Source organism: Rattus norvegicus, chromosome X (assembly GCF_036323735.1).
Source record: "Rattus norvegicus strain BN/NHsdMcwi chromosome X, GRCr8, whole genome shotgun sequence".
NCBI classification, from domain to species: Eukaryota; Metazoa; Chordata; class Mammalia; order Rodentia; family Muridae; genus Rattus; species Rattus norvegicus.
In genome coordinates this window covers 139970042-139996426 of record NC_086039.1, presented here as the reverse complement: position 1 = coordinate 139996426, position 26385 = coordinate 139970042, and the positions used below count along the sequence as shown (strand labels likewise).

Here is a 26385-nt window from a genome sequence, read left to right as displayed (position 1 = left end):
TTATGAATAGACGCCATAACCAAGGCAACTCTTATAAAGAAAAGCATTTAATTTAAGCTTATAGTTTCAGAGTTTCAGTCCATTATCATTGTCGGGAATCATGGCAGATTGCAGACAGGCACGGTGCTGGAGGAATTGAGAGCTCATCTTGATCCAAAGGCACCCAGGATGAGACTATGTCTTCTACAAGCAACCAAGAGGAGCTGGCATTGCACTGGGCAGAGCTTGAGTAGAAAGACCTCAAAGGTGACTCCCCACAGTGGCGCACTTCTTCTAACAGGGCCACACCTACTCCAATAATGCTGCACTTTCTAATATTGTCACTTCCCATGGACCCAGCATACTTAAAGCACCACACTTACTGTATAACCAACGATGAATTTAAATTCTTAATATTCTTGCCTCCCATTGCCAAGAATTAGGATTATAAGTGTGTGCCACCATACTTGATGTATAGGTCTTTTGATGTTTTTCCATGGTAGAGTGTAGATAATCACAGGGGAGACATTTAGAAACAGGCCATCACACAGGAAAGTTCACGTAGTTCATTTGAGAAAGATGTTCCTTACCTAGTAAGATTTCTAGAAGTGAGGATTCCCATGAGAGACCCTTGAGATGACTGTCAAAAGCTTATTGTAGCTCACAAGGGCTTACTGTGATTGAAATTCCATTCCCATGAAAATGAAGAGGAAAAATGTAGTGAAATTGTAATTATATAATCTTAATGTCCCCAAACAGTGATCATGTTTTTTAGTTGAGCTTTGTGGTTTTTGAAATTTATCTCACTGTTTTGGGACAAATAACTTGTTTGCCTTGCCTTGACCTAGTCAAAGGTTTTTACAATCTTCTGAAAACACAAAGCACCTAATAATGTAACACGTTCCTGGTCATTGTGCCCAGCTCTCAACATTTTGATGTCTTATGGGCCAGCGACTGTATCACAGTTCTAGGCATGACAACAGAGGACAACAGAAGCTTTCACACTGCTAGGGTGGTGGGAGGAGGATCTGAAAAAACAAAGGAACAAGATAATCAGAGTATGACTGCTATGAAGAAGAATAAATATTAGAGACATTAGAGAGGGTGGAGGGACTGCTTACAATAAGCATGATAGTTAGAATTAGTAAGTAGGTAATACTGTTGTTTGTTTTGAGGCCCCCAACATATATATAGCAGAGGACTCCCGTCTCTGACTTCAGTCAGAGAAGATGCACCAAACCCTCAAGAGACTGGAGGCTCCAGGAAGTTTAGAGATCGGGTGGGGACATCCTTGTAGAGACAGGAAGGGAGGTTTTGGGGGCAGGGCGGACCGGGAATACAATCTGGAATGTAAAAATTAATTAATTGATTGATTAATTAATTAATTAAAATTTATTTATCCTCTTTACATTCCAGTCACTGTCCCTCCCTCCTCGAAGTCCCCCACCTCACACAGTCCCTCCGCCCATCACCCCTCCCATCGAGTTCTCCTCTGAGAGTGTGGAGCCCTCCCCCACCTCCAACCCCATCCCCCGGGTATCTCCCACCCTGGCACATCAAGCGCCTCCTTCTCCACTGAGGCCAGACAAGGCAGCCCAGTTAGGGGAATGGGATCCCCAGGCAGGCAAGAGCTTTAAGGACAGCCTCTGCTCCACTTGTTGGGACAGCCACATGAAGACTGAACTGCATATTTACAAATGTGTGGAAGGCCTAGGTCCAGCCCGTGGATGCTCTTTGGTTGGTGGTTCAGTCTCTGAGAGGCCTAAGGTTACAGGTTAGTTGACTCTGTTGGTCTACTTGTGAAGATTCTATCTCCTCAGAGGTCATCAATCCTTCTCCCAACTCTCCCATAAGACTCCCCGAGTTCTGTGCAATATTTTGATTTGCATTCCTCTGATGACTAAGGACATTGAACATCTCTTTGCTTCCTGAACATTCAAAATTCCTCTGTTGAGAATCCTCTGGTTAGCTCTGTACCTGATTTTTAATTGGGTTATTTGGTTTTTTGGTGTCTAACTTCTTGAGTTCTTTATATATTTTGGATATTAGCTCTCTGGTGGGTATAGGGTTGGTGAGGATGTTGGGAAAACAGAGATAATGCTTAAAAGCCAACTGAAGGCTTCAGAAAAGCATATGAGGCAGAGGCATGTACAAAGGTCCTGGGGTGGGCAAGAGAAATGGCAATAATGCCTGTGTGACTAGAGAGTGGTAGGTAATAGAATGTTCTGAGGTTGGAAAGCATCAGTCAGATGTGACCACTTATGAGGTCCCTTGTGATGCTCCTCCTGTGCTAGATCAAACAGTTACCTCAGAATAACTTCACTCTCAGGGCTAATCTGCCCAAAACATTTGGGCCATTGGTTTGCTTGTAGAAACATGGACGATTTCTTTAACTCTGCAGCACATGTCCAAACCTTTTTGTCTTTTATAATATACATTGAGAAGACAGTTATAGATCTAATAGGTCTGCTTTTATACATTACTTGTTTATTTTGGTTTTGTTGTTTTTAATCTGTTGCAGTTTTTTATATTTCTTTATATGTTTAGTGTTTTGATTATTATGTGGCAAAGGGACTTTTATTTTTCCAATCTATTTGATATTTTGGATTCTTCTTGTGCCTTAATAGAAATTTTTTGTTTATAATTTCATTGAGAATATTTTCTAGATCTTTGGGCTGATATTCTTCTTCTTCTATTCTAATCATTTATTGTCTTTGCCATTTCCTTTTTTTTATCTGAGGTCCCCTCACAGGTCAGAGCGGGACAGAGGACCATTCAAACCTACACAGACACAGAGAACTGGGAGAATAAAGCCAGGAAGAATCCGCCTCTTTATCTGACTGGCAGGTCCACCTGGAGGCTTTGATTGGCCAGTGAACATTCCTCAAGGTTAAAGTGTGGTTCCAGTCCAGGGCCAGACCCTTTCCGGATCTCGGGAGTGGTTTGCACTCCATTAGCTTTACGCCTGTCCTTCTAGAGCATTCTCACCCCACCCAGCCCTGGGGTAGGGCCCACCACTCCATCTGAGGCTGTTCAGCACCTATCTCCTCCCCTTTGTGAGTAATGGTCCTGCACTTACCAGGACCTGACTCAGACCTTGCCTGAGCTTTCCTCATAGCACTTACCATCTTCTTTCTGAAATACGGTAGTTATCTGAAATAAAGATGTCTATGTGAAGTTTTCATTTGACAATGAAAATTATAGACATAGAATCCCAAACAAGAAATAAACACAAATTCATGACTTATTTCAAAAATAACATTCTGAGGTGAGTCTGGACAAGAGTCAAGGACAAAACCATCAGGGCCTGGTGGGAAAAGCATGTAAGGAGTTTGAATTTTTTTCTAAGTACTACTGGAACATTTAAACAAAAAGACCTCGGGCCTTGGGGAAGTGGTTTTAATTTTTCAGGCATGAGTTACACATTGCAGCAGAGACCTGACCAACGTCGTGGTTGGTCCAGAGCTTGTATTGAAGCTAGGGTGATCGGAAACGGGGAGGGGAATGCCAAACAGGATAACCACAGAGTGTAATTTACATTTTTATTGGCTGTCCATTTGCATGATACAAGGTGCATGTGGGAGCGGGAGACCTTTGTTGGAGTTAACGATCACGTGTGCTCTGAGGATGTAACTCAGGTTGTCAGGCTTGATGGCATATGTCTTTACCAACTGTGTCATCTTGCCTACCCAGGCTTTTGTTTGTTTTAAATTCACAAAGCTTTGTGCAAAACAAACAAACGAATGCTCAGTAAAAGACAAGAATGGAGGTGAAGAGGTCAATGTGAAAGTTACTTCAGAGAAGCAGGCATGAAGTGATGGATTCGGACCAAGCTTGTGAGAACAGATAGGTGCATACATTCCAATTTTCCAAAGCCAACAATACTTTGAAGCACAGGTGAAGGAAAAATAAAAGGTAATCCTTAAATTTTTGTTTTTTTATTGGATATTTTATGTATATACGTTTCAAATGTTGTCCCCTTTCCCAGTTCTCCCCTCTCCCACACCCCATGGCCCTGATTCTATGAGGATGCTCCCCCCACTCCCATCTCAACGCCCAGCCATTCCCTTACACTGGGGAAACGAGCTTTCACAGGGATCCTTAGATTTTCTTCAAGTAATATTTATTTTATTTAATTACGAATTAACACGGGCAATTCAGAAGTGCCAAGCATAAGCTATAAGGTATTTCCTTTTTTTATTGGATATTTTCTTTATTTACATTTCAAATGTTATCTATCCCCTTTCCAGGTGTCCCTTCCGGAAACGCCCTTTCCTATTCCCCCTCCCCTTGCTCCTATGACGGTGCTCCCCCACCCACCCACCAACTCCCACCTCCCCGCCCTGGCATTCCCCTACACTGGGGCATTGAGCCTTCCCAGGACCAAGGGTCTCTCCTCTCGGATTTTAATTTTTTTTATTTACATTTATTTATTTATTTATTTAGCATTTGTATTTGTGTGTGCACATGCAGGAGATGGATGTAGACGTCAGAAGCCAACTCCCAGGTGTTGATCTCTGATTCCATCATATAGGCTCTGGCACTGAAATCCGATTGTCAGGCTTAGCAACAAGCACTGTTACCCTACGAGCATCTCACACTCCCCCAAAATGATGTTTTAATGCTATTTATGCTACCAAATATAAAGCATTGTGCAATACCAGATGTTACAGAGCTTGCTGAGGAAGAGCAACATGATTGACTTTGATGTTGATTCACGAAGAACAGTAATGAGTTAGTCCTGCAGTAACCATCTACTTAAAGTGGCCAAGGAGGAGTGTGTGTGCATGCTGGAAGAACAGTCATTCATTTAACACATACCTACTGAACCCTTACTGTGGGCCAGGCACTGCTTAGTCTCTAGCACTTCATATAGACATGATATCCACACCACCCTATCTAACATATGGAACAGACCCCAGCCCAATACATACTTGCTATTTGACACAACCAAATTATAGTTCAGGTTCTATAAGGATCTATAACTCAATGGTAGAACACTTGTCCAGACATTATATTAGGTGTGAATATGTTAAACCAATAATTTGACCTTACAAGTGTCTTAGCATGAAAATCTACACACCCCCATTATAAGATGGTGTCAAAATGCAGTGTAAAGTTTTAGTAACTTGATCTATAATTTTTTAGAATCTCCTAGAAAACAAATGTTATGTTAGTTAAAAGGTAGTAAGAAAACAATTCAAAGTTGAATGTCAGATATACTGTTGAATCTGGACATTTTCGAATTAAGATGTTACAGGTTTATCGTTATTTAAGTCTAATTGTCATGGTCAGCTGAAAAGAGAAATCAGTTAACATTTTCGTCGTAGACTCTGACTCTTCTGAAATCATCATTATTTTGAGGTGATGCAGACAGTAGGATGCAGGCAGGTAGTGTTCTTTACCTCAACTGGAATGACAAATCGCATTTAATATCACCGCCTGTAAGTTCCACACATGCCCAAGATATTAAGCTAAGACCACCAGCTCATGCTTTCCAAAGGAAGTTGATGAATCTGGCGTAGCACACCCTTGCTCATGCTTTCAAGGGGGAACTAGAACATTGACCGCCTAACGGCCGTTTCACCCAGTAACATGCTTTTTTTCTTCCGTCAAACAGTCATTCCTGTGACGAATGGAATCCAGGACTTAGGCTATTTGCATTTGCAATTTGTGATTTAAGGAATGATTGGGATCCAGAGATGGTTAATAACACGTACTGCTCTTCCAGAGGTCCCCAGGTTCAATTGCCAGCACCCATTTGACAGCTCACTACTTCCTGTAATGCTGGCTCTGGGAATCCAACATCCACGTCTGGCCCTCCTTGGGCAAAACGCATGCATATGACAAATAGACAGAGATATGTGTAGGCGAAGCACTCATGCAAGAAGGAAAGGAAGGAAGGAAGGAAGGAAGGAAGGAAGGAAGGAAGGAAGGAAGGAAGGAACAAAGAAAAAGCATCAATTAATTAATTAAAGAAAGGTTTTTCAAAGGGAGAGATTGTGTTACCTTTTTTTTTTTTAAATCAGGGAAGCATTTTACTTTAAGATATAAATGAAGCCAAGTCATGTAAATGAGATGTGATGAGTGGGGGAATTTTTGAGCAAGATGATTTTAAAAGATACTTTTTTAAAGAAGTTATTTTAAAAATATTTTTTCATTGTAGAGATTGGAGCCATTTTTCCTTCCCTTTCCTCCCTCCAAACCCTCCCACATGCCCCTTCTTCCTATTTTTCAAATTCATGACTCCTCTGGTCAGCCCTGAAACATAAACATACAGGTGGCATTATACATGTTAGATTTAGCAGGCTATTCATATGTAGTTACACGTATATACATATTACATTATATTCTTTTTCTGAAGCCATGTATTTCGAAGAGATTCAGTAAGGGGGAAAGAATCAGCCCAAAAGAACACAGATAAATGTTCACAAAGGGCAAACGTATGAGATAGGTGCCGTGACTCATGCATCCCAGCCCCTGGGAAGTGGAGGCAGGAAGGCCAGGAGTCTTAGGTCATATACGGTTACATAGTGAGTTACAGTTCAAGGATGCATGAAGCAGCAATGAATCAAATCCAAAGGCCAAATGTATAAGCCTACAGTTCCCCAAGCCATGGCTTTGTTCAAACTAATAAGGAACAGTACTGTAAGTTACATGGAAATGTTTGGTTTGCTTTTAAACACAGTGTGTGTGTGTGTGTGTGTGTGTGTGTGTGTGTGTGTGTGTGTGTGTGTGTGTGTGTGTTCATGCCATGGCATGTGTGTGTGGAGGGACCAGAAGACAAGTTGGAGGAATTGATTTTCTCTTTCCACCATGTAGAAACCAAGGATTGAACATAGGTCATTGGGTCAGAAGCACCTTTACTAACTGAGGCACCTCAAAAGACTGGCTTACTTTTAGAAGGCAAGATTGCCATTATTCAAGAAAGGTAGAAGAAAGGTAGAAGAAAGGTAGAATAAGAGTGTGAGCTAATTCTGATCTCCTCTCCAGTCCTTGGGAGTTAGTAGGTAATTAAGTTAGGAAAATAGATTGCATTAAGGAATAGAAAAGGCAACCGCTTCAACTACACTGGATTTAGCTCCTTGGGACTCCAAAAAGACTAATTATTAATTACTTCTCGACAAAGAAAAGGACTCAGAACATATTACCCCAATTTTTCCTTTGCTAGGCTTCCTTTGTAGAAAGCCGTGATTTTAGTATTTCATTTGAATTACGTGTGGTGGAATTCAGTGCTCCAAATACAACAGCTGCCATCTTCCACAGACCACTTTACTTGCAAACTATTGTCACTAGCAGGCCTGTTGGCCATGATGATCCCTCAAAGAAGGGGGCATAGCTTGTTCCTAGACCCTCACCTCTGATTCCAGCCGCTCCTCAGCCCTTTGGATTCAGTTCTGCTCTGACTGCATGTGGTCTTGAGGGCTCTGGAGGTACTAAGGGGGAGATTACCTTGGGGGAAACCACTAACCATGCTGTGTGAAGATTACATGCACAGCTTTGGGGTAATTCCAGCTCTAAACCACCCTTTCCCCATGTTCTGAGTGGAGCAAAGCAGATGAACTCATTAGGTCTCCAGGTTAGCTGAACTTTGATGCACTTATACTTCATTGCTAGGACCTTAAAAGGAGATAGATACTGTTTTCATCTCCCCAGGGAAGAAATTCTTGTAATAGTGCCAAAGACTGATACAATTATCTCCTAAGATAGTTTGAAGTTTGTTCTTCCATGTATGTATACGTATTTACGTGTCAGGAGTATTATATCCATCTAAGTGTAAGTGCCAAAGGTTGGTGTTGGGTGTCTTCCTTTATTGCGCTCTTTATTTTTTGAGAGTCTCTCACTCAACCTGTAACTGACCTATTTGACAAGACTAGCTAGCTGGCCAGGGAGCTCCAGGGCTCCTCCTGTTTCAACCTCTTTGGCATGAGGATTAGAGCCCGGCACTGTTCTGGCTGGCTTATTACATTGGGTGCTGGGGATCAGAACTCAAGTTCTTGTGTTTGCATGGCAAGTACGTTGTTCAGAGCCATCTCCACAGCACCGGGAATTTCTTCTTAATCCAATGTACTCATGGACTAGGGAGCAGGGTGTTCAAGCCATTCAAAGTTATGCCTAAACCCACTTCAACCTGGGGACTGAATTCTGTATACTTGATAAACATTAAGGAACACGGTTTTGTTTTTAGATTTCCATGTTGCTTTGCCTCCATGTATACATGCACACGGCCTGTGTGCCTGGTGCCTGTGAAGGTCAGAAGGCAACTTTGGATCCCCCGGGACTGGAATTACAGATGACCATGAGCCCCCATGGGAGTGGTGGGATTGAAACCAGGTCTGCTGCTGAAGCAACAAGTGCTCTTAACTTCTGAGCCAACTCTCCAGCCTTTATGGAACATTAAAGGCAGATGCTGAGACCACTGTTGGGAAGTGTTGTGTGCTTTTAAATTTGATAAACTTCGTATGTGTATATATTTTCATCATGTTTACCCATTAGATTTCGCTAATTTGACACTGCACAAGCTATTAACCATTTCATAGCTGTCTTGTGACATAGCAGTCATGTGTGACTTCTACTGTTCACACAAAAAGAGCGTGAATATTTTTTAATCTACCAAATGAAAGAACTTGGGAATATTGGTCAGTCTATGGGGACAGCATAACCTAATTGAAATTCTCTCTCTCTCTCTCTCACACACACACACACACACACACACACACACACAGAGAGAGAGAGAGAGAGAGAGAGAGAGAGAGAGAGAGAGATTAACATGAAAGATGGTAACCTGCTAGGGTTGGAAAGGCTTTGAGTCCAAAAAGTCCTATTATTGCCATATTTCCAATTTGCAAATGGTAAGAAATCTTTGCCAAGCAGTGTTACTCCTTAATACCTGAAACAACTCGGGTAGTTTTTTAGAGGTAGTTTTTAATAAGTGTTTCGTTGAGCACTGATGCAGTTCATGGCTCCCAACAGAACTTACCACTCACTACATTAGTAATAAATTCACCAATATTGAATTGAGAAAACATGATCAAGGATGATCCTAATTACACGGGAACAACCTGATTTGGCACAATACTAGGAACTGTGATTGCTACAATAAAAACCAACTATATTTTTATGAAGTTATTAATCTGCAGCAGAATCCATGAACTTCTCCGAAGTGTAAATAAGCCGCTGTGTAATGTTTGAGCACACATCTTTCTGGAGACAGGACTGGTAACCTCTAGTTATCATCTAGATCAGTGCAACTCTGATCGCCTTTCAGTAGCTGAAGCTGTGGACCTCACAGAATTCAGTTGTGCATATCTTGGTTTTAGTAGAAAGGGTATGGGAAAAAAAAGGATAACGTCTAAGGATTGAGGGAGGGAGTTTAAATGTCATTTCTTTATGACTTTAGGACCATGCTGTGGTGCAGAATGGGAAAACGTTATCCCAAATGGTTAACACAGCTGGAAATAATGGCTGTGGGAGGAATTAAGCAATGTTTGATTTAAGACACAAGTTAATTCAAGTTCACACTTCAGCTCTGCATATTACCAATTTAATCTTTATTTCTGAATATCACAAACTCCAATTAGAATACTTTAAAAATATGCTTTTGCATGCAATTAACAAATCCAACAAAATGAGAGGTATCCAGTTTACTTGCATGGTAACTATGAAGTTTTAACTGAAGAACCAATAAACATTTAAATCCATGGGTACAGGTGAGAACAAAAACCTTCGAGACATTAGTCTGATGGCTTCCTACCACTAAGCACATATTGATGTAACACTACTATTGACCCTGAAGCATGGGCAAATGGAGATACAGGGCTCTCTCTAAGAAGCAAGTGGAAAAGATTACACTTCATCACCATCATCATCACTACTACTGAGGGCAAAGCTGCTGTCTGTGGATTGAGACCCATCTTCCTTCACATTCCCCACAGTCCCTCTTTCATCAGAATCATCAAACAACTTCTCATTGGGACCTTCTTCCTCATTAAACAACTTCTCATTGGAATTGTCTTCGAATACCTTGTCACTAGCATCGTCATCTTTCCTTACATCTGTGTCTTCTTCATCCTCCTTCTCATCCGAGTCATCAAAGACCTTTTCATCAACATCATCGTCTTCCTCTTTCTCATCAGCATCTTCACACTCCTTTTCATATGCTTCTTCTTCCTCCTCGAAGTCATCAGAATCATCCTCAAAAACTCTTTCATATACGACCTCTTTCTCTTCATCATCATCTTCCTCCTCCTCCTTTTCATCTGAGTCTTCCTCAAATTCTCTCTCAGAGCCTTCCTCACCTAACACTCTTTCAGAGCCTTCATCAAATTCTGACTTGTCAGTCTCATTTTCTTCTGACTCTTTCTCAACATTTTCTGGGAACTCCTTGTCAGAGGCATCCTGGTCAAAATCTTTTTTCACACCATTTTCTTCTAGTTCTTTGTCAGAGCCATTTTCAGATTGCTTTTCTGAGCTGTCTTCCTCAGATTCCCTCTCTGAGTCATCCTCTTCTGATTCTTTCTTGGGGCTATCTTCCCCTTCGGACTCTCTGTTGAGGTCATTGTCTTCAGATTCTTTTGCAAGGCCATTCTTTTCATAATTCTCTTTACCTTTCTTCTTAGATTCTCTTTCAGGGCCATTCTCCTGAGACTCCTTTTTAGGATTACCCTCTTCTAGCTCAAGCTCCCTCTCAGGACAGCCTTCTCCACTCTCTCTCTTGGAGCAGCCTTCTCCACTCTCTCTATCAGGGCAGCCCTCTTCACACTGTCTCTTGGAGCAGCCTTCATCACTCTCTCTCTCAGGGTAGTCTCCATCGGACTCACCTTCTTTAGCATCTTTTTCAGAAGCATCTCCTTCAGACTCTCCCCCATCATCTTCTGCCTTTTCAAACTTATTTTCATCGATAGTTTCTTCAAACGCCATTCCAGTCGTAGCTTCCTGAGCACCCATGTTAGACATACTTGGGTGCTCTGAAAAATGCCTCACTCTGGAAGGCCCTGGCCTTTCTGAACCGCAGATGGAATCCATACGCTGAAGGCCTCTGTTGGCCTCAGGAGCATTGAGGAATGCCTCCCAGCCTCTTAGCCTTTCCTCTCTTTCTCTTGAGGTCTCCTCCACCTGTGCATAAACAGGAACTATTGTTAAAATGAGTTTTAGGCAAAAAGAAGCAATAACTTCTCTGAGGCTTTCTAATACTGACATAAATAGCCTTGTTTGTAAAGCAACTTTTCCAAAGCAATCCAAGCACTTCCTTACTCTCCAGTCTTCAAAACCATATATCTTGGTTAATCAACCTTACACAGTCAACCTTAGATAAGATCACATAAATATAAGTAAATATTGGTATCGTGGAAATATTTTATTTCTCAAAGCATTACTATTTCAGCTCTGTCCATTCACTGCAATGAGAAAGGGTGTGGACTACTTTAATTTAATATGTTCCTTCCTTATAATTCTGAGAAAGCCTCAAAATTTCAGATTTAGAAGCTCAGAAAAGTTTTTCTCTATCCTCCAATATAAAACATTATTTGTAAGTTATATTATACAAAACAGATTAAGCCAACTCCCACACTAAAAGTGCAGTTGACAATGCAGTTCCAATGCCCTTGATAGCTACAGGATTTACCTGATAATCTGTAGTCCCATCCCAGGCTTGAGCAGTGATCTGACGGCCACCAAACCACCTTCCATCCAGAGTCTGAATACAATTATCAGCCTCCTCTGGTTCTCTGAAGGACACAGAGGCCACACCATCTGGGTGTCTCTAAAAAGAGAAGAATAAGAAGGACTGAATGACAAGATTAGCAATCAGACACACATTGCCTAAGCCGGGTTAGGAGTAGCATTCTCCTGACACTCCGAGCTACAAGACCTAAGCACTCTTTCTCCCTTTTATCCCAGTGGTCAGTTGCTTCTGTAGCTGTATCTTGTTTAGCAGAGCAAGGACCAGTACAGTGTTCTTGAAAATAGTTCTGTTAGCAACACTACCCAAGAGGCCAGACCATGTGACTTTTAAGTATGAAATGAGATCAGATTTGCCCTGGGATTAAACCCTGCCTATCGGGAGCTGAAGGAACACTGAGCAAGGGATCACACAGGGAAAGATGTGGCTTCCTCATCTGTAGGGCTCATAGCTAACCACTTCAAAGAGTTCTGAGGGTTGTGATGCATAAAGTCCCTCACAATTAGCACATCAGCAATAGAGTGTAATAAATGGTCACTTATGAACTTCCTATCAGTTTTGGGACAATACACAAGGGAGCTTTTGTTCCTTGACTGCGATCAGGTGAATAATTCAGAGAAAGTCAAGAACCTTGAGAAAACTAACGCTGCACACATTTTTCTTCTACTGCTCTGGCTCTTTTAAAGAGTCAGGAGGAAGGGAAATAAGGTCCGCATATCAAATCAATCAAAGCTGTGCCTTATAAATCATGTTCACTGAACTACTGCTGACAGACAGCAGGCCTGCGATATAAAAACACCCATCTAAATCCCATGGCACTTTCAGTCACGTCCTTAGCACTCACAGTACAAGCCATGAACTTACATCAAACAGAAGGAGCTTCCTAATCTGCCCAAACTTTGAACATTCTACTCGAAGATCCTCTCTGATTTCATTCAGCACCAATGGATCATCCTGCAAACACAAACACGATTAAAATGGAGTTCCCTCCTCTTTCATAATTCAAAAACCAAATTTATTACTGGGACAAATTAACAAATGAAAAACAGCACATTGCTTAAAAGTAGTTATATCTGTCTGCAGACTATAATAATAATGAAAGAATCAAAACTAGAGATTGATGCCTTCACTCACTGCTACTAGCTCAGGCCTCCTCTAAGTGAGAAGGTAGTAATGGACAAGTGTGGCAGAGAGAAGCAGTCCACAAGAGCAAAGGAAAACTATATACTCATACATAAGTGTGTGTATGGAGTTCTCAAAGCACATAGTAAAATATTCTTGTTGCTTTCCCACTGAATTTGCTACAAAAATCTGAAGCACTGCTGATCCCAGTGCTGTCTCTGGTTCGGGAGGATTCTCCTCCCAGACCTCTGGAAGTATTCAAGACTTCCAGTGAGGAAAAACAGAACACCAAGCTTCAGGGCATGAAAAGGCCAGAAACAGATCCTTCACCTGTGCTCTACAGTAGCCCAATGCTTCCTGTCTCTAAGACTCTTTAACCTAGTAAGCCACACAGGGAACTCTCTGATCTAAACCTCACGCTGACTAAAATGGTGGACAATGACTATGCATTGCTAGGCTTGTCCTTATTAAAATTAATCTCCCTAGCTTCATCTTAGCTTCTCATGTTGTATTGGGCCATGCTGATGTGCACAAAAAGAAACCTCCCTTCATGTTAGAGTTCTGATTCTTCATTTCTTGATAGTCAAACTTTCCAGGGGAAAGTTTTAGATAAGACTTTGAACTGAACACTGAACATTGGAAGTTACATTACAAAATTAACCTTCATTACTTACCCTGATACCACAGAGGATTTTGAGGTATGCAACTTCTAACATTACTCAAGTATTTGGAATAAAACATACTCCACCCTTCCAAATATGAGTTCAGATATGTTGGGGTAAACCAACAATGTTGTTTTTGTTTTCCTCTAAAATGTTGAATGTTGGTGTCTGTTCTTTAGGTTCATAACCAGCCCTCGTCAAATTAAGCAGTCCCTAAAGTTCCTCCTGAATCCTTCTATCAAGAGCTGTATAACACCACAGGACTGTGCCTATTATCTCAGCTCAGGGGAAGTGGCAGGAGATGGTAACATCTATAGCAATATCATCCAGCACTTCTTTGTGATGACACAGTCCTTCTATGAGTCTGTATTGCTGAACACAGGGGCTACAACATGTCTTGTTTAACTGCAGAGATGAATTTTAATTAATTCTAATAGTAATTGTGGCTAGACTACTTAGATTATGCAGGTCTACAACTGACATGGTTTGAGGTCCAGGTCCAGAAACCCTGAACCAAAAAGCAAGACAACTGCCATTGTTCTTGTTAGCAGGTTCTTATCAAGCTAGTAGGATCACTGGAGATCAGTCAGGCGTCTGTGCAAACAAAGAGCATAGACTGCGAAGGATTTCTTTCCCTGCAAATGCTGGTCTATCACTACAAGAAGAGACTCTCTTGCCCCTCTATTCAGCATAGCACCAGAGGTAGAAGTATGCCCTTACTACAAAGATGCTAAAGAAAAACTGTTTCTTCCATTAGCCAATGAAAAGCCTGTCTTAGAAGTAACAGGACCTCCCTCGTCCCTTCAATTATTCTTCACACAGAAATAAAGGGAAGGGTTGGGGTGATGCTCACTGGTGGAATGTGTGCTTCTTCAAGGCCCTGGTTAAATCTGAGCACCACAAGCATATTCGGACATATTAATACACATGTGCTCAAGTACTGAGGAGTGAAAGACAATATTGTGTACACCACAAATACAACAACAAAGTAGACAAAATCCAGGAAGGAAAACCAAAACAGAAAGATGAAAGTTTTGTAACTTCAAAGTACCAGCTTGAAACAAACTAATGATTTTCATTACACACATACATATATACTGACATATGTATGTTTGTTCATTTGTTAGCTCATCATTCATTCATGTATGCATGCATGCATACATGGGCATGCACAAAAGGACACCTACAGTGGTCAGATGACAACTTATGAGAGTTGGTTCTCTCCTTCTACCGTGTGGGTTCAAAAGATCAAACTCAGGTGGTCAGGCTTGGTGGTAAATAACTAAGTAAAGCATCTTGCTGGGTCCTGGACTTATTTTGAAACAGTCACCAATTTGTAAGTGTGAAGCTTCTGTCTTCAAAAACGTCCACCAGAAAGAATGTGTACTGGCCAGGAACACAGCATAAGGCTGGAGCAATCATCTTGGAGGTGGACCCAAGATGATTTTGAGTTTGAGGACTGTCTGGGCTTCAAAGCAACTTCAAGACCATCCTGAGCTACACAGTGAAGGTCCAGCTCAAAAAAAATAATAAAAGACTAAAAACTAAAAACCAAACTAGTTTTTAGGAGAGAAATCATTTGGGCTGCTCTAGGAAAAACTACATGTACACGCGTGAGAGTTTTATTGGAGAAAGCTCTCCCAGTGAGCAGGTCAGAGGAAGAAGAAAGAACAGATGCAGTTAGACTTCCCCTGCAGAGGACCAGATGGTTGGGATGAGGTCTACAATTACGTCTTGGAGGATAAGCGGGATGGATGTATGCACATCACCTGGTAAACCAAACACTCATTCTCCAGAGATAAAAGGCGGAACACCTAGTGGATTGCATGCAGTGGTTTTAAAACCTCCTCTGGCAATGCCACACTTCAGAAAGCAAGTCCAGGTAGCCCACCTATCTTACTAATCCCAGGCAAATGTGAAAATTTATGGAGTATAAAGTACACCATGCACCGCCTTTAAAACATACAGCATGTGTTAGCCCACAGCTGGGCAAAAGCATCTCACAGAACAGTTTTCTGATTTTCTGATACAGTGTTGAACACTTCAGCTAGTTTACTGAACATCGGAGAGGTACACTGTAGACCTCATTGTCACTGTTGACCCTCATGGCAAATGGTCGGTGGAGCCCTGAAGCTTGCAGCTGCTGCCTAGTGTTGAGAAAGGATCATATCAAATGTCACTGGCCTGACAAAAATCTAAAATCCAAAATGTGAATCATGGCCCCAGTTGCATGCACAACTGTTGTTGTTACAGTTGGAGAAACCTCAAGCCAAGCCTGTGTAAGTCAAAGACTCTCTATGGAGTATGCATTTGACTTTCAACTCTACTTCAGTACTATTATAAATCTGAATAGATGGTATACATTTCAAGAGCCTACTGGATTTCAAGTGAAAAGAGACATTAAGCAACTTTAGAAATAGACTACAGAATCCATCTAATCATGAAAAGATGTTCAGACTCCAGTTCAGCAATGACCTGTCCATTTTAAGGCTCTTGCTAAGGGGTTAAACTGAAGCAGCCCTTGTGACACTCTTAACAATGTGAATGAAAAGAACACGATTAGAGATTCCAACTAAAATGTTTCCAAATCTGAATTTTTACATTATGAACATTTTCTTCCTTGTGTGCAATGTGCTATCGCTAATTCTAGAGTAGACAGAGAAAGCAAGTTATTTTTCCATTACTGATAGTATCCATCTATGATAGCACATGATACAGGAAGCACAACAGAATGTGAGCTATGGTACCAATTCCCATTTAACACCTTATTTGCTGGCTAGGGGACTTTACATGGATATTAAAATGTGGTCCTGAAAAGTAACCTCCTCTATTGGAACATCAGATTCCTTTAAAGATCAAACTTTTCTCAGTTTTCAGATGCGAGTATGGAACTGTTATTCTCCACCAAAATCAGCCGTACTACAAACCCACAGGCTGTTCCCATCAATCTTTGATTGCAGACAGCAAGCAGCTGGGAGTTTGGCCCACAGCATGACTAGGAACAGTCTGATCTGGGATACAATCAAAAGAACAACTGGATAAACACAGGGGATTGTAAATGCTGAGTCTTTGTTCCACTTTCCTACCCTACCCATGACTTCAGAAATATGCCTCCACAGTGACGGTAAGCTTTGCACCCTCTTGTAAAAACGCCATTTGTACACGTCAAAACGCCATTTCCTACCTCAAAATCCATGGGGTGAAACATATTTTTGAGAATGACAACTCGTTCATGGCGCAGCCGGTTTGGCCCAGCTCGTCTCTCAGGTCTCCAATCCAACTGCCTAATGTAACAAAAAGGAACAGTGACCTGAAATTGGGGTTCAGATTTGTAGGAGAGAAAAGTGATGGATGTACTCCTTCAGTAACAGTTTACAAATGGTCATTATCTAATCCCAACATACTTCCACAGGACTTTACAAAGTAACTGGGGTTCCATTAAAGAACACCACAGTTAGGCTTCTCAAGTCTTCTAATGAGTTAGTATGTACAACTTTCTAGGAAGATGAAGAAGCATCCCTCAGTTTTCAGTGGAGCTTTGGTTCAGGACAGACAGACATCCCCAGCTAGGTACCAAACTTCCTGGTCACACAGAACACTACTATATTGGCTTACGATTTATGCCTGTCCTCCCATGCACTTTAAATTATCTCTTGGGTACTATAATACCTTACACAATGTAAATGCTATGTAAGTAGCTGTCATGCTGCACTGTATAGACACTAAGGACAAGAAAAAATTGGTACAGATTCAGTAGAGTGGATCCACATATATAGAACCCATGTTGACTATGGTTGACTATAGTTCGAGACCAAACACCAATTTAAACTTATATGTAATTTATAATATTATGAAGAACAAATTGCACTGAATAGTATATTACTAGCTTTTTGTAATAATCTTACATTTTCCTAAAATTGTTTGAAAAATTTGTAGGTATCTATTTTAACTACGTCTGTAAAAAACATGGGGCCACACAAAGAAAAGGTCATTTTATCATGAGTTTAAGCATAATGCTAGAATGTTAACAGAATTCACAGGTGAAAGCATTTATTATTTTGACTAATTTTCCTAAAACTAGGAAATTTAGCTCCTGGCAGTTGATCTCAATCCACATTAAAAATGAAGTCATGGTTCTACAACAAAAGCTTCAAGTCTTCATTTGCTGGTTAATACTGACCTAAATTAAGTTCCCTTTTACATCATAAATAATCATCCCCAAAGTTAAGTTCTTCATTTACTGACCACTGGAAGCATAAAGGGTAGGGGCAGGAAGTATGAGAAGAGAGGATGGAGGGACAATGACATTCAGTTCATCAGGAGCCTATCACTAGGACAACCGTCCTCACTACTGCCAAATCAGTCCATGGAAGAGACTGCTGATGATCCCTGACTAGCTAATGAAATTCCTTTAAAATAATTTGTAGACATGTTTGATAAAACAAAACTAAGAACCTATTATCAAAAACACACTCTAAAATATGTATATGTATATGTAGGAGCAGTGTGAAGAAGCAGAGAGCGGACCAAACCCACACACCACTGTATACCAGTGGTCAGTACTGATGTCCCCTGTGGCTGCCACCATGCCCAAAAGAAAGGCTGAAGGGGATGCTAAAGGAGGACAAAGCCAAGGTGAAGGATGAGCCTCCTCTATGGCTCTACAAGATCTGCAAGGTTGTCTGCTAAACCTGCTCCTCCAAAGCCAGAGCCCAGGCCTAAAAGGGCCCTGCAGAGAAGGGAGGGAAGGTTCCCAAGGGGAAGAAGAGGAAGGCCAGTGCTGATAAGGATGCGAGCAATCCTGCAGAGAATGGAGATGCCAACACAGACCAGGCACAGAAAGCTGAAGGTGTTGCAGACGCCAAGTGACGTGTGTGCATTTTTGATAGCTGTGAACTTCTGGTGACTATATAGTTTGGAATACTATTTTTATCAAGTTTTATAAAAAATGCAGAATTTTGTTTTACTTTTTTTAAAAAACTATACTGTTAGCACACAGAACACTTCATTGGTGGCGGTGGGGGAGAGGATCATGTGTCACTAACAATGCTGGATTGAGAACAGAAAACCTCTTTCCATGGTAATTTTGAAAGGCTCCTGTTGGCTTCCTGGAGAGACATCCTAGTCTTGCATACGTGGCCACCAGGGCAAAAAAAAAAAATGGCCTTGTGGTCTGGGGAAACTCTAAATCCATTTTTATATCCTTTCCCCCCTGTACCATCAACATAGACTTCATTCCCTTAAAACCAGAGTCCTGTTGGAACCTGACCCCCAAAATTGATTTTCTAGTCTACTGGGTGATGTGGACTCTGCAGTGACTTCCTCAGTGTCTCAGAAGAGCGCTGGTTCCTTTTATAAAAGATTGTGGAGTTTCGGATTGATAAATCTGCCATGTTCATTTCCTGAAAATCAGGGCTGGTGTGTGAAAAGTTGTTAAACACCATCCTTAATATGAAATGTCAACCCTCACTCTACCCTACTTTCCCCTTTCCAAAGCATTGACTGAAGATTTCATTGGTTTTTATAGTGGATTTCTGATATAGGTAGTCTATATAAGAAGAGAATTTCAAAGTTCTTATATATTGTTCATTGTCTGCCCATGTCCTGCCTGAAATACCATGATTGTTTATGAAAAGTATCTTTAATAAAGCTGGTTACAGTTAGGCTTGGAAAAAAAATATGTAATCTTTCCAAGAAAGACAAAAGACATACTTCTGCTGCAGAGACAGCTTCTTCTTATAGTCTTTGCACTTCTTCTTCTTCTTTGAGGCATCGTATTCCCCCTTCAGCTGGAACTGTGCCACCTCCACATGCAATTTGTAGCCTCTAATTTCATCTTCATCCAAAAGTTTTAATGCAAGTTCCACAGATTCTTTCTTTATAAGGTAAAATAAAATACTCATTAAGTTGAGCACTGAAATGAAACTTGGGATTTTGATTAAAAAACATGCCCGCTACCTACTTTAGTATAAAGAATCCTAAAGTAGAAATCAGGAAAGCTCTGTTCGAAACACACATATATCTCACACACCTGTGTTAACTTAGGTACAGGACTAGTTCTCTAAACCCCCAACTTCTCCATCTGTGTAAAGCTAAAATATCTTCATCACGGAGTCCCTTAAATTAGATGAAATAGTATATGGAAAGGTATGGGTATAACATACAGTAGGTGTTCATTATATTTATATATTTACTATTCTATTACTAGAATTATACTACTGGGTAAGTTTTATGTCCAGGAACCCGATTTCCTCATGTGTAGAATGGGAGGAGTAAAGTGAGTGATATCTGCGGCATGTCCCAGCTGCGAGATTCTGTACCATCATCCACATAATAGTGGGTGATTTAAGCGACCAGAAGACAGTCAGCCTTTAGTATTCAGCTTCGTCAAACCAAATATACATCTGTAAGGAAATGCTTAGTAGAAGAGAATTACTTAATGGCTTATATATTAAATGCAGTTATGGATCCTGGGTCCTACACAAACACATCAGTTAGTAAACAGCTTAGGCCTTAGGGTTAGGGTTACTGCTGCAACTGCTCAATGCTACTGACAAAAGCAGCAGCCGCACAAGCCTAAGTTAGCCAGTGGGGTTGTGTTCCAACAAAACTGTACTTGCAAAAACAGGCAGCGGGCACGACTTTGCTAAACCCCATTCCAGTTCATTCCCATGTGCAAATAAAATGTCACTAGCTTTTTTCCTTCTCAGATTTTTAAACTCTTGATTATATACACTGATGAAGATGTCTTTGCAGTGAGATTTTTGAACATGACAAGCCTCAAAATTACATATTTGCATAACATACTGACCTTGTAGCAAAGTTTCTTAAAACAAGCAAATAACCCTAGTGTCACTAAGTTGATTTCTGGGTTTTCCTCTGTCTTACTAAATACTTCTTTTGTGTCGTGTATTTGCAGGATTTGGTGAGTATACTCTATGGAAGCAGTAATTCATATATATGTAAAAAAAAATGAGAAAAGATACAGCATGGCCTACATATAGTAATACCCCGAAAACCCAATTTCCTTTGTATTCTGCTTTGGATAGTTTGTGGTTTAGGTTAGTATCTATAAAATCCTAGCTTTGGCTCCTGGTTTAAAAACTGGAGGATAAGAGACTTATTGGACCAAATACCAACCTTTAGATAACAGCAAAGTCCATCTCCTTTAAGATTTCCTTGATCATCTTTGTAAAGTTTGACCTTAAATTCTTCAGTCTGAGGATCCCTCATAATAATACCAAATTTGGACATAAGCTGTATAAATTCATCCACTGTGATGTCTGGAGGGAGACCTGTACTTTCAGAGAACAATTTTAAAGTGTTTAATGACAGTAAAAGACTTTAGCATTTACCAATGAGAAACCTGAAACTTATGTGAATACAAGGCTAATTTGGGTAAATGAGTACAACAACTTCCTATCTATAAATGTGAAGAGGATTCACATTTTATATATTAAAAATATCAGTTATGCTATGCGTATGTTTCACTAAATGTAAAGGAACAAATTGCTGTGAATTCTCTAAGGCAGGCATACAAAACAGCATGGAACACTGCATAACTTTTCTTCAATCCCTCCTCATTAAATTCCAGCTAGCATAAGCAGGTGAACAAAACACACCGAAACTAAAACTCACTTAGCGCAGTTTCAACACTAAAGGATACCAACGTGAAAACTGCACTGCAACAGGATAAATACCTGACACATATACATTTGTATTTCTGTCTTCTTCAACATGGAACCATCCTAAAAATCAAAGGGAAATAAATAAAACACTTGAAACAAACAACAAGAATTACATTAGGAAATCTTAGCAAAGGCAGTTTCTTCAAAGTTTTAGAATGTCCTCTTTATCTCAGACAACTACGCCTAACTCAAATCCCTACGTATCTTCCAAAAGACATAAACCTTTTGACTGAGAATTACCTTTAGCGTTCTTTCTATCCTTCATGACTATAACCCTATCTTAAAGTGAAAACTCACATTATCATTCTTGCCTCCAACATGTACAATGGACTCACTCATTTTTCCTATCTCATTTTTAAACCCGGACTTTGCAAAGACAGAACCACTTGCCAGATTCAGCCTTTCTCTTTTCTCCCCTCTTTTTGGAGTCAGTGGTTTCCGGGATTTCTTTCTGTGGCGGCTCTTCTACAGTCTTAGTGTTGGCGTCCTGGACATTCCCAGTAGAGCTGGGTGCACCATCACCAGAAAAGCCGTAGTTGGCCTGATACGAAGCAATGAAATCTTCGGTGATCTAGATAAATAAGTCAACACATGGACGGACAAGGTGACTTCACTTGTGGAAACTGTGTTACATTCAACAATATAAGCTAAGACTTAAACAAGTGTTTATACCACAAGTAGTTCTACTAATTAAAATATAATCCAAGACCAGTCACCTTATACGGAAAACGTGTAGTGCAATCAAAGTAGGACAAGGGTGCTCAGATTGCCAAAACCACACGCATAGTTTTAAGTGATGCTACCACTTTTTTCTACATTCTTGTAAACTACTACTTCTTTACAGTATATTTAACAAAAGTGGCCAATACATAAAACAAAAGAAGTATCGAATAACAAGATGGTAAAACCCAAAGTCCACTAGCAATCTATTGCAGTATCTACTTTTGGGTGCCCAGATACCAAATAATAGTTTGTCAGACTATTATAAGTGCTCAGAAAGAAATCTCATCTACATTCGAAAAGGCATTGCAAGTCCAGAAGTTCAATTGTAAATTTTTACAGTTTGGGGTGCTTGAAATATGCGCAAATACAAAATCAGAAAGAATAGCTGAAATAAAGAATTTTGGAACCAACAATCAATCCCCCTGCACAATGGAGAAAAGTTGTGTGTGATTGGCTCTCCAATCGCTTGGTGTGCTGTTAGTACCCTTTGATGCCAAAGTTCCCATGAGGCTAAAACTAACAGAGTACTTTCACCCTACAGTTTATAACACCGGGTTCAACACCAGTTGTGTTATTTCCATGCTGAAACTAAACACTTAGCAATTCCCAAGTACTCGGAAACAAATGTAGAGTTCTCTTTCATCCATTTCCTGCGCATTCCTAGTCATACTCCTGTGCTTAGAGGGTCCAAACTTAGATGTCCTGGAACAAAATTTAGTAGAATAATAAAACAAAACAAGAATCAAGAAAAGTTTATTCGGCAGAATGAGCTGAATGACTGCTTTCTGACCCGGTAAATCAACAAGCTACATTAGGCACAAGCATGTACACGAAGCGTAAGTTAAGTTTGGTTATACAGGATAAAACTCTTATTAATGTGTTTTTCTTGGTGTTTTTCCTCTTTGCAGTAAAAATATCCAGATAAAAATGAACTGTGACCTTCACACACACACACACACACACACACACACACACACATACACAAATTAATAAGACATTAAAAAAACACACTTAAGGCACCACTCTAAGATTTACTTTTCTTTATACATCGGGGCTGCAATAGACTGAACAGACTAGCCACCAACCACCAGTTCAAAGACCAAGTACTTCAGCGGAGCAAACATAAGAGGGATGTCCCGCAAAGGTGGTCAGGGAGCCCTATGTCCCGCTCCACAGTGGGACTCAAGCTACTCTCTTACCTTAGGGAACCAAGCCTTCTTATCAAGGTCCCACTCGTAGGGAGTGTCATCTGGTGGTTGTCCCAAAGAATCAGTTTCTCCAGAGGGCTCATTCTGGGTGTCACCTTCCTTGGGGTCTCCGTACAATTCTTGCATTCGCAACTGCTCATCAAATTCATCGTTCCCGCTCAAGTTGCTGCCACTCATGGTTCTCACGTAGTCCCGGACACAACGGTCAGAGAAGTGAAGAGGCCAAAAGGGCGCTGGAAGAGAGCAGAGAAAGAGAGGTCTGCAGAGCTCAGAACGTGCACTGCAACTCCCCGGCCGCCTCCCGCAGCGCCCCAGCAGACCCTGGGAAGTCTAAGCGGTACCACCCCAACTCCGCCCTCCTGCCCGCCCCACTCGCGCACGCATGCGTCTAGAAACTGCCAGCGCTGTCGCCGCCACCCACCTGGCGGACTCCGCGGGGTCTCAACGCCACCGCTAGGTCTAGGGCGAGGCGGAAGCGCGCAAGCGCGCGGTTACCGCCGCGGCTGGCTCCGGGGGCACTACAGCTTCCTCCGCCACGTCAGGCAACTATTTGAGAACGAAGTCCGCCTCAGACTGATGCGGTCGCCATTGTCCGCGCGTGGCGACGTAAGGATCGCTCGACACGCCCACGTGGCGTCATATGTCCGCGACGCTTGCGCGGACAGGGGCGGGGTTTCAAAGCCTGGCTGCCGCCGCGTGTCCATACTTAATGGTAACTCGCCTTAGAGACGCAACCTGCAGAAATGCGTGGCACCTCGGGAACCTTGGGCTCCTCTGCACTCCGGACGAATTTCGCCGCAGCGATTGCCTGAAAAAGGACGCGGAACTCTTCCAGACGAGCTGGCTGTGTTTGGGCTTTGCGGCAGGCGCCATCTTGGGGAGGTGGGTGGGACCGTGGGACAAGTTTCTCCCGCTTCGCGAAACCTTTGCGCCTCCTTCGCGCAAATCCCCGCCCCTGCGCAGAAGCCAAGGGTTTACTTATTTTTAAATGCTTGCCCTAGGGTACACGCGGCTTTTGTTCACCTTAGTAACCCAAACACCTAATATACTGTTTGGCGTCTAGTGAAGAAGGAGTGAAAGAAAAGTGGGCAGAAGCCATCGCTTCCTAATCTCACCCCGTTTTTTTTTTTTTTTTGTTTTTTGTTTTTTTTCCGGATCTGGGGACCGAACCCAGGGCCTTGCGCTCGCTAGGCAAGTGCTCTACCACTGAGCTAAATCTCACCCCGTTTTTATGCTTCTGGTACCACCCTCAGACTGCAGTAGGTGAGAGTAGCTTTTGCCTGCGGCTTACTGCAACGTGTCAGAGGTGTTCCAGCCTGGAATTTGAAGCTTGACTGTAAACATCCCCTTGTACAAATAGGAGATGAACCATGTGGCCCCATTTCCTTGTTTCTTAGTAAGACAGCCTACTGCCTTACTAAGAAAAGCGGGACTTTTCTCTTAGATGTTTCATGTACCTCGAAAAGGGAAGAGGTCCATATTTTTAAAACAGACAGGCATTTACTGAACTATTAAGTGCCAGGGGGCGATTCTGAGGCAGCTGCTGAGAAGACAGATCAAGGGAGGTTCAATTATAGTTGGCGAACAATAGGGTGGAAGCACCAGATGCTGGACAGCAGCAATTACTTTGTTTTATTTTGTTTTCAGCATCCTTTAATACTCAAAAACTAGACAATTCTAAACAGCTTTTTTTTTTTTTTTTGGTGTGTGGACTACGTTTATCAACAAACAACAACGTCTGTTGCCATAATGTTAACTATGCAAGTAAAATTTTAATCACTAAAAGTAGCAATAAACTATACATGTAGACATCAGTACTATAATCAAGACTTGACTGTAGGGAAAAGCTTCTTAGAAATTATTTCCATTCCAGTCACCTTTGTTTGTAAACACAGTGGTTCAAGCTAGGTTCTAGAACATCTTGGCTCCTCACAAATCTCTGAATCTGATCCCACGTTAACGATGTTAAAAAAATAAAACAGTATTTTTTGTTTCCAAATATATTTATTTTTATGAGGTTCTGTTTTTAGTAGAACTATTGGAGAACTGAATTTATATGCATGCTGTGGATTTTGTTAGGTTCTTTTAAATGCTGCTAAGTAGGTCTTGCTTTGATCTGAAAACTATACAGCACTTTTCACTAATTTGTTATTATGCTTCCATTTCATTCAGGAGTATGTTTACAATAGAAGAGATAGTGCACTGGATGATATTGCACATGGCACACACTTTTAACGCCGTGCGCGCGCATGCGCACACACACACACACACACACACACACACACACACACACACGCTCACATACATCTATCCTTATGTTTGGGAGTTTTCTTGTCCCCACATCTTGTAATCTCTAATCCTAGTTGGGAGGGGATTTCTTCTGATAAAAAGGTTGATGTATCTTTAACCTAAGGTAATATGAACACAGAATTACTTAAAAACAAAATTTGCTTACAGAAGATGTACAGGGTTAAATTGGGGGCACTTCCCCTCTGCATATGCTGTGGTTGTACATGACTTTGTGACTTTCCTACTTCCTAGGGTATTGCTGTGATCCACATTCGAAATTTTGAGCAAAATTAGGACATGTTCACAGTATGTTTTGCCTTTGTCCAAATCTCTCCCTATCTAGAACTCTCACTAAAGAAATGAAATATCTCACAAAAACAATGTAATTGTGGCTATTATTATAGGCACCTAATAAAGTTAACCCCAAGAAAGAAAATGAGTTCATTTCCCCCAAACCCGTAAATTTTAATCACAGTTTTCTGCTACAAAAGTGGAGGGATGGGGCTGGGGATTTAGCTCAGTGGTAGAGCGCTTACCTAGGAAGCACAAGGCCCTGGGTTCGGTCCCCAGCTCCGAAAAAGAGAACCAAAAAAAAAAAAAAAAGTGGAGGGAGCTGATGCCCTTGAAAACTAAGATGTTACTTTAAACATATTTCATCACTAACTCATGCAGCCTAGTTTTGTGAAACAGGAAAGTACTGTCTTGACTTTTGTAGCCTGATACTTTTTAAACTTGGAGTTCTATCCTCGGCTGGAACGAGGACCCCTAGCGACTATGTACCAAACAGGACGCTCATTCTTCATGGCTGCCCTATCTGACCTTAGTGAAAGAAGATAGGCCTAGCCCCTCAAAGGCAATGTGCCAGGGTTGTGGGATACTTAGGGGGGGCCCACACTCTCAGAAAGGCATGAGGTAAAATAAAATTAGGGTTCTAATTACTTATTGATCATATACGTATGTTAGGGCCAGAGGAAGGTGTCATGTATCTTTTTTTTTTTTTTATCACTATCTGTCTTATTCCTTTTGATGTATGG

The 26385-nt window shown here is 41.3% G+C and overlaps 1 protein-coding gene and 1 pseudogene across 2 annotated transcripts; one reads left to right on the top strand and one right to left on the bottom strand.

The window, feature by feature from the left end:
• Positions 1 to 9503: 9503 nt before the first annotated feature.
• Htatsf1 (HIV-1 Tat specific factor 1) lies at positions 9504 to 23685 on the bottom strand. Of its 2 annotated transcripts, NM_001108259.1 has the most exons (10): positions 23484 to 23685; positions 23054 to 23295; positions 21522 to 21702; positions 21144 to 21191; positions 20584 to 20738; positions 19156 to 19319; positions 16628 to 16727; positions 12524 to 12613; positions 11603 to 11740; positions 9504 to 11094 (listed from the first exon to the last, which is right to left on the bottom strand). In NM_001108259.1, the coding sequence occupies exons 2-10, from the start codon at positions 23237 to 23239 to the stop codon at positions 9826 to 9828; spliced, it is 2331 nt and encodes a 776-aa protein (NP_001101729.1). In that variant the 5' UTR covers positions 23240 to 23295; positions 23484 to 23685; the 3' UTR covers positions 9504 to 9825. The 2 variants fall into 2 exon arrangements, with proteins under 2 accessions (NP_001101729.1, XP_063136174.1); XM_063280104.1 differs by lacking the exon at positions 23484 to 23685 and having other exon boundaries at positions 9508 to 11094; positions 23054 to 23466.
• Positions 18030 to 18312, top strand: Hmgn4-ps5 (high mobility group nucleosomal binding domain 4, pseudogene 5; annotated as a pseudogene).
• Positions 23686 to 26385: the final 2700 nt, after the last annotated feature.

Bases quoted from the DNA above. Each gene is read 5' to 3' on its own strand.
- Htatsf1 (NM_001108259.1), bottom strand. From the start codon at position 23,239: ATGAGTGGCAGCAACTTGAGCGGGAACGATGAATTTGATGAGCAGTTG. The intron at 16,728-19,155 runs GTATGTCTTTTG...TTGTTACATTAG, and splicing joins AAGCTGTCTCTGCAGCAGAA to GCAGTTGGATTGGAGACCTG. The intron at 11,095-11,602 runs GTAAATCCTGTA...GTTTATGCACAG, and splicing joins ATGGGACTACAGATTATCAG to GTGGAGGAGACCTCAAGAGA.